We start from the raw sequence: 8,854 nt of genomic DNA, 5'->3' as shown, positions 1-8,854 counted from the left end.
GGGCGGGGCGAGCCCGAGCAGCTGCACGGACTTAGCTTCACGTCGCGTCCGGGGTGTCTGCCCTGCAGGCAGCCACCTCGTCACTGGCCGGCCGCCCTTCCTCCCGCGCCTACTCTTTCCTCGGTGCTATCTGGGGTGAGCCCCCACACCCAGGGGCCCCCAGTGGGCGGTCGCTGGGAAGTTTGCTGTTTGATACCACTGGGCTTTCTCCGGCCTAAGAGCCTGGGGGATGTACGGCCTCGGGTATGTTTGTTCCCTGTGAAATAGCAATGATCATAATAATAACTCCCATTGTACAATGCTTTATTGTTTACAAAGCAAACCTTCCTGTCCGTTATTTCATCTACTCTTTGCTAAACCCGGTCAGGAAGACAGTTATATATGATTATCCTCATTTTAGTGAGGAGGAAGCTGGGGCCCAGAGGGATTAGGGATCTTGCCCAAGGCCACACAGCAGCCTCAGGACTGCCCAAGGCCACAAGCCAAGCTCTCTCCACCTCACAGGGCTGCCCCAAGAAGGGCTATTTCTTTTCTGTGTGTTCTGTGTGATTCCACAAAGGAAGCCAAAGAAAGTGCAGGACCTCTGCTCCTCTGCCCACGGCCAGGGGTGACATTTTGATTGGAGACACGGGATGGGTGGACCAGAAGCCCCCTCAGATCCCTCCTAGCCCCTTAGTCCTTACTACCTGAAGATGCCAGGGACTCCTGACTTTGCTCCATCTGTAACTTGCTTCTTACTTTCCGAGCAGGGTGATACTGAGGGTCCAGATAAGGACCGTGGTGCCACCCTCGACCTCAGAGTGCAGGCTCCCTCCTGGTCATATTCTGGCATATTTAATCCCAAACCCAAACCGAAGATGAATTAAAGAGGGTACCTGTTTATTCTGAGCCAATTGCCGCCCAGCTGGCAACATGTAACTCAACTTTGTTCCAAATTCCCCACTTCTCCATCTAGATGTTCCCACATCTGTCTGTTTGTAAAACACACACACACACACACACACACACACCACTTCTTTATCGTTTGTTTACATAGAACATGGATTCATCAAGCACATATAATAGGTTTTTGGTCTTATTAGACCTAAATGGATCTGAAAACTGCTTTTTAAGATCAAAATGCATTAATTGGCTCCCCATTGCTTTCAGCATAAAATCCCCTTTGTACTTCTGCTTCCTCTTCCAGTAACACCCTCCCTGCCCCCCCTCTGACTGTATTATCAAAGTCCAGCTGGGCTGACCTCCTCCCAAAAGCCTTCTCCCATGCCACCCTTCCCCACACTACAGCTGGGCTGTGCACCTCTGCAGTCTCCCCAGGACTTCTATCATCCTGCCCACTGAACCCACAGTCTCTTGTCACCTACCTGCCACCCCCTACCCCATCAGTGTATAAAGCTCTTTCGAATTTCATTCTTCCTGTCCTTCTCCCCAAACCTGTGAGGTGGGTGTCATTTACCCCATTTCCTCTCTGACAACAGGAACTAGGTCTCTTTTCACTGTCCATTTTACAGTCCAGCACGTAGTAGGCCCTCAGGGAGAGCCCATATAATGGGGAAGTTTAGACCTGGATGGTCCAAAGAGACAAGTTGGTCCTCAGGAAGACCAGCAATGCTATTAGAGGGTGTGGGATTAAGGACTAAAGGCTGTGGGCCACACTGTAAAGGCTCAGGGAGAAAAGAGATTCAGGATGATCTCAAAAGATGAAGAATGGATGGGGTCAGGATGAGATGAGGTGAGGAACATGCTGTACAGGCGCTGGGAAACTGAGCATAGCTAGGCTGGGCAGGTGGGATGCCCTCTGTCTGAGGAGAGTGATCATACAGAGCCCTGCAGTAGAGTCTCGGTGTGGTGGCAGGCAATGGGGGAGCCACTGCAGTCTCTAGAGAAGGAGCATGACTTGCTGACAGTCAAGTTGGAGGAAGAGAGGAAAGAGCCAGCACCTAGAGCTGGAGAGGCTAGCTAGCAGGGGCTGCAGCAAGGAGGTAGAGGGAAGAAAGAGATGTGGGACTTGGTGACTGACTCTGAGAAGGGTCAAGACTCGGACTCAGGCGTGGGGATCAGGCCCATTTGATACACCAGGAGGAATGATGAAGCCACGGTCAGTCTGCAGCATTTTGAGTCTGAGGTGCCAGCAAGACATCCAGCGGCCATCCGACCCTGCGTTCTCATCTCTTGGTCTGTTGACCACCTCAGCAACCATAGCCCCACCTGCCTGGTTTCAAACACTCCTGCAGTTCATCCCACCCCCCATGCCTGGACTGTCTTGCTCAAGAATCTGCAATGGCTCCCCACTGCCTAGCAGTGAAAGTCAAAATCCCCTCCCCCGCAGTCAAACCTTTCAATCCCAGCTCCCAGCCTACCACCCCTCACCCCACCCTGGCCATGCACAGTCATACTGGATTCTGCCTCTGAGTCTGCTCACCCTACGCGCCTTTCCTGGAACGTCTTTGCTACTTCCCTTCACCTCCCCACATTCAACCCACTCTTCAAAGTCCACAAAGTCCACATCACTTCTACAAAGCCCTTGTAGAGGACGCTGTTTAACATTGCTCAATCCCATCCCAGCTGCCAACAATAACAATGAGACAATTACGGCAGATGCTGTTTATTGAACACTTACTCTGCATCTGGAACTGTGCTAAGCTATTTACATACAGAAGCTCATTTAGGTCTTATCACAACCCAGGTGCCGTGTTAAGAGCAATGGCTGCTAACCATAAGGCTGGCAGTTCAAATCCACCAGCTGCTCCTGGGAAACTCTATGGGGCAGTTCTACTCTGTTCTATAGGGTCACTATGAATCAGAATCGACTTGACGGCAACAGTTTTTTTTTTTTTTTTCTTGCCGATGAGGAAACTGAGGCTCAGAGGCTAGAGGACTTGCCAAAAGTCACAGAGCTATTAAGTGGCAAAGCCATTTGGTTATCCCCAAGCCCATACTCTTAGCCATTACACTATTTTACTATGACAGGTACACTCAAGGTTGCCGTACTCCCCAACACCGGGGGCGCCCTTCCCACCATAGTTGATGGGAAGGTCTTCTCTGGAACTCTGAGGCCAGCACAGTGGCCCTGACAGACTGGGCTTTGGTTTGATTCGCGCTGTCATGTTGTTACTGATTGACTTGTGTTTCCACCTGAGCAAGACCCAACCTCCGATAGAGAATGTGAACTCCTCCTTAGTGTTGTCTGGAAACCTGCCCACTGACTGATGAGTTGATTGACTCATTCTCTCAGCCCCACCTAAGGCTTGCCTCTCCTACAAGCCAGGCATCAGGGAGCATGAAGAGGCTGAACTTTGGGTTCCAATTATAGTTCTGTAATTACCAGTCACGTGATCTTGGGGAAGCCATTGCTCTCCCAGAGCTCCTACTTCCTCGTCTGTAAAATCAACCAATAATATGCACTTCACAGAGCCGCCGTAAAGATGCACTGAGATGCAATACATGCGCAGTGCCCTGCATGGCCCTAGGACAGAGTGAGTGCTCAAGAGATTATAATAAACGCTGACATTTCCCCAGTGTCTACAGTGGGTGCTTTACATACACACTCTCATTTACTCCTCAACATGCTATGAGGTGGATACCACTGCAGATGAGAACATCTGAGGCTCAGAGAGGATAAGTCACCCGAGGTCACACAGCTGGTGAGAGACAACGCAGAGTCAGCTAGTAAAGCACAGCACAGGGCTCAAATCCAGTTTTTCTAACTCACATCCTGGTACTCTTCATCAGGATGATGTTCAAAATGTCTAGCAACTGGTGAGGCAGGGGCACTGGTGAATCAGGACAGAAGCCAGGATCCCATCCTGGTTCTAACCGCTAGACCCTACAGCTTCCCATTCTCACATCAGGTCTCTGCCCACATTCTTCTCCAAAGATTCCAAGCGCCTTGAGGACCAGGACTGTGACATGTATCTTCCTTCTTCACAAAGTGCCACAAACAGTGAGGCATCCAATAAATAGTGGCTGCATTAAACTCCAACAGGGACAACCAGAAAGCAATTGGAGAGATGAGACCTCATGTCAGAGGCCAGGAGCAGAGGGAGGAACTCTGAGTCAGTGGAGCAGAGGGAGGAAGGGAAGTCGAGGCGAGGAGAACAAGAAGTGGCAGCAGGGAAAAGCTTACCTGGAGGTTGTATAGATGGTTGTTCCCACGTTGTTGTTGATGTCCTTTTTCTCAAACAAGTCATACTGGGAGGATTTGGCCTTGAACAGAAACTTCCAGGGACATGTCATCTTTGCAGCTTTGCAAAGCAGGTCACTTATTTGGATTTAAACTCAGATGCTCCTTGGTGTGAGGCTGAGAAGGGGAAGGAGAGACCGATATGGAAGGTTGAGGAAGAGTTTTCAGAACTGGTCCTCCTCAAGATGGTTAGCTTATTAAAGAATCAATACGAAAACTAACGTAAGCCTTGAACAGCCCCTTCATCAATGCTTTGCAACCTCTGCTCCTATTTTGGGGTTGGGTTTGGGGGCCCTACGGAGCCCTGGTGGCGCAGTGGTTAAGAGCTCAGTTGCTAACCAAAACGTCGGCGGTTCGAATCCACCAGCCACTCTTTGGAAACCTTATGGGCAGTTCTACTGTCCTATAAGGTCGCTATAAGTCAGAATCAACTCGACGGCAATGAGTTTGGTTTTTTGGTTTATGGACATAGACTTCAATTCTACAAAGTCAGATAACAGTCCAACAGAAAAACACTGGACCTGTAACATCACCATTCAACAAGGACGTATACACCCAGTGAGCCTCTTTAATGGAACCTGCTGGACAACCTGACCCTGAGCAAGCTTCATCACTGGCCCGAGGCAAGGTTAGAGGGAAGCCCGGTGGTCGATGAAACATGCGTTCATCTTCCTGTCCCTGTAACCATCATTTCTAGCACCTCTGACTAAAACCAGTTGCTGTTGAGTCAACTCTGACTCATGGTGCCCCATGCGTGTCACAGTAGAACTGAGCTCCACGGGCTTTTCAATGGCTAATTTTTCAAAAGCAGATGGCCAGGGCTTTCTTCCGAGGTGCCTCTGGGTAGACTCAAACCTCCACCCTTTTAGTTACAGCCTAGTGTGTGAACGGGTTTCACCACCCAGGAACTCTGTACCTCTAATTAGCAATTATAGTTTTATGCCTGTTATTAGAAGAGAAAGCACTCAAGTTGTACTGCTTTTCTTTTAAGCTTTTGCAATTGTTGTTCATCCTAAGCCAGTAGTACCACCTGCTCCTTTTTTATGAATTATTATTTGTGAAACAATGCACTCAACTCTCAATATTTGAAATAATTTCCTTTAATAAAAGGTAATAAATGGAGACCTAAGAGGGGACCCAGTTCTGGTCTGAGCTTGCCCACAGCAAACCTCCTCCCTGGAAAGAAACCCTTGGCGTTGGGAGGCAATGTGGCGATGTTGCTCATGTAAGAATTTTAGAGTCACACAGACCTGGGTTCAAATCCTAGCTCTACTAGTACATGCCCTGGATCAAGTTATTTAACTGAAACGTGCTTCTCCATGCACAAAATGGGTTTCATAATATCCATCTTAACAGAATTTGTTTCATTAAGAGGGGATGTGATAAGGACTAGGTAAGATAATCTATGTAAAATTCTAGTAAATACTTCTCTCTGTCTGTTCTGAATTTTCCAGAAGGTTTTCCCTTGTAATATATGACAACCACAGCAGTTATTGGAAGAGAAGAAATCTGAACAAGATGCCCTTTTCAAATGGTCTAACCTTATGTTGGCATCTCTGCACCTATGCTTTCCACCAGCTTCTCTCTATGGGCAAAAAAATTCCCTCAGCTTTTCTGAGTTTTCCCAGACAGAAAGAAGCAGCACCCTCTCAAAACAGCAGCTTCCCCAGAAATGAGGACCACTCACCTTGGCAGCTGGCCGTGCTGCCGCAGGATAGAAATGAGCAAGCTGGCGGGGGATAAGCTTGCACCGCAGAGCTCAGGACCAACTGGAACTTCTCAGTCACCTCACCAGGGCTGGCTGGGAGGTTTCAAATCAGAGATGCTGACTTCTCTGGTGCCAGAGCCTCAGTCTTCAACTCAATGCAAAGTTATGACCACGCTGGCAGCTAAGAAGTATTTATACCCACCCAGTGCCATCCAGGGAGCCTTTTTTGCATAAAGGTTTCTTTTTTTGTTTCCAAAGGGAGTGTCCCTGTTTGGGGACAGTTAGCTAATTTATGACTGGGACTGTGAGGGACTTGGTCTTATGAGTGACTCGGTCCTGCTGTTACATCACTCCGTGTAGTATATACTCAGTAGACCTCTTCCTGGTCCTGAGTCCAAGAAAGCAACTGGGTGGCAGGGCCAATGGAGTCATCCTGAAGCCGGGTTCTATTTCGCCAGACCACATTGCCTCACTTTCAGCATAGCGGGGATTTTTTCTTCCCCAGCAGGAAGGTCTCTAGCTAATTCCTGCCCATCCTCTCAGTTTTCCAGGAAGCCAGGCAATATTGACAGTATGGAACATTCTGGAAAATGACCAGGTTACAGAAGTCCAGCAGTGCTGAATGATACCAGTATTCAAAACAGCCTCTTGAAATATTCAGCTTGAAGATTTTGGAATGGAGGGGAAGGAAGACAGCTGGCACAGAGAGGCCTCACAGACATTGGTGTCACTTAATGCCTTGCTCACACTACAGCTCTAAGTAAGCTTTAATAGAATGGCAGACAGATTTATTGTCCACGGGGAGGGAAATAACCTTTTCTCATAACGAGTGAAATCTTCATTTTTAAATACAGTATTCCTATATGGTATGAATTTTTCCATTATACGCGTCAAAGAACTACATTAGGAAAGAGTCAAAAAATTGAGGGGAAAATAATCACCCTGGTTTTCACCATCCTAAGAACATTGCTATCACCATCCATTCATTTCCTCCCTGTTTTTCCCAAGTTAAATTCAGCATTGTAATGAATTGAATTTCTCTAAGATTTACAGACTAAGATTCACCAAAACAGAATGAATAGGAGCTCAAAAAATTTTGTTTGAATGAATGAATGAATGAAAAACAGGGATAGACTGTCATGAGTTTCAACATATCAAAGCCATTCTTCTTTCAAACTTCAGTCAGTTCAGTTCAGGGAAACCAAGGTTTACTGAAGCAAGATGCAGTGTCCCTGACCTCAGGGAGTAAAAATCTAGAGAAATGAAAGGATAAAGTACAGAATGATACAGGTAGTAATGAAGGCATGGCATGGCGCTGAAACAGCTGTATCTGCATTGCTCAGGGAAGGTTCACAGAGGACACCAGGGCAGGATTCTGAGGGATAACTGGGAGTTTGTCACACTCTAACCTCTATTCCCTGTAACTGCTTCCACATATTCTGATTATACCTGCAACAAATACGTATATTAATTCCTTTAATCCCCCTTCCCCTTCCCCCCAAAAAACTTATGATTCATGGAATCCTCTAGAATTCCCTCTTCTTGGCATCAAAACGCCAAGCCGGTTGATTTTGCTTTGTAAATGGCGGCTGTTCAGCTATTTGATCTGCCAAACGTGTGACAGATGGAATTTCGGCGCGTGGGCAGTAAAATCCCAGGACCCATGCGCGCTGCCCTCCCCTTGGGCTGGCGCCCTGGCTCACTCTCTTGGATGCTCCCCTCCCGGTGAAGTGGCTGTCTCCCAAATGCAGTCCCTGGTGAGTGTCTCCATGTCCTCATTATCTTGTTGTTGATTTGCCTCCGGGAGGGGGCCTCCCCTTTCATGACACCCTGAAGTGTGTGGTGCTTGTAATCACCCAGCTGCTTGCAGATCCATTGCCTTCTTTGATTCTTCCCTCCTTTGGACAGATGTGGAAACTGAGGCACCAGAAGCCTCAGGGTGAATCTGTGGCCAAGGCAAGCTGGAACTCAGGTCTCCTGACTGTCTCCCCACTAACCTGTGAGCACTTGGGAGCCAGGACTCACTGTGCCGTCCTCATAACAGCTATGGCAGCCCTTGGCACAGAGTAGGTGCTCAGAAAATATTAGCTTGAATGAATGGTGCCAATCAGAGGGTCTCTGAAATGCCTAGCTCAGCTCAGTAAATATCATTTCTTTTCCCTTTCTGCCCCCTTTTTGTTCTGCTCATGTTACCAGTCCAGTCTTCAAGGCTACCATATCACTGCAGGCCCTCCTCTAACCCAGTGTCTGCCAACTGTGACGCTCTTGGCCTGTGGCACAGTCAGCGGTCACTGTCTAAGCCCAAGCACCAAGCTTTTTTTTTATTTTATTTTAATATTTTATTGTATTTTAGGTGAAAGTTCACCCAGCAAATTAGCTTCCCATGTAACAATTTTTGGACAAGTTGTTCCACGACATTAGTTACAATTTTAGCAACGTGTCAGCATTTTCATTATTTGCATTCTGTTTGTTCTGTTTCCATTTTTCTAGCTTCCCTGCCCCTCCTTGCCTTCTCAACTTTGCTTTTGGGTAAATATTGACTGTTTTGTCTTGTATACTTGATTGTTTAAGGAGGACACTCTTTACAGGTGATATTGTTCATTTTATAAGCCAATCTAGCATTTGGCTGAAAGGACCTCTGGGAGTGGCTTCAATTCCAAGTTAAAAGGGTATCTTAGCGTGATAGTCTTGGGGGTTCCTCTAGTCTCTATCAGTCCAGTAAGTCTGGTCTTTTTCAGAAATTTGAGTTCTAGTGTACATTTTTCTCCCATTCTATCTGGACCTTCTTTTGTGTCCCTGGTCAGAATGGTCAGTAGTGGTAACTGGGCACCATCTAGTTCTTTTGGTCTCAAGCAAGAAGAGGCTATGGTTCATGTGGGCTATTAGTCCTGTGGACTAGTTTCTTCTTTGAGCCTTTGGTTTTCTTTATTCTCTTTTGCTCCAGACAGGAAGAGACTAATAGT

General features: G+C 47.4%; 1 protein-coding gene across 1 annotated transcript in view; it reads right to left on the bottom strand.

Moving 5' to 3' along the window:
* The window catches only part of NOS2 (nitric oxide synthase 2), a 44,632-nt gene extending 38,444 nt beyond the window's left edge, over positions 1-6,188 (bottom strand). Inside the window, exons 1-2 of the mRNA XM_012558117.2 lie at positions 5,871-6,188; positions 4,127-4,300 (exon numbers count right to left, since the gene is read on the bottom strand). Coding sequence (XP_012413571.1) covers positions 4,127-4,236 — 110 coding nt within the window. The 5' untranslated portion in view covers positions 4,237-4,300; positions 5,871-6,188. The remainder of the gene's footprint in view (positions 1-4,126; positions 4,301-5,870) is intronic.
* Positions 6,189-8,854: the final 2,666 nt, after the last annotated feature.

The sequence above is a fragment of the Trichechus manatus genome, unplaced genomic scaffold, assembly GCF_000243295.1.
Source record: "Trichechus manatus latirostris isolate Lorelei unplaced genomic scaffold, TriManLat1.0 scaffold00138, whole genome shotgun sequence".
Classification (NCBI taxonomy): Eukaryota; Metazoa; Chordata; class Mammalia; order Sirenia; family Trichechidae; genus Trichechus; species Trichechus manatus.
Note: the sequence above shows the minus strand (reverse complement) of the source record. Positions and strands in the feature narration are given on the sequence as shown.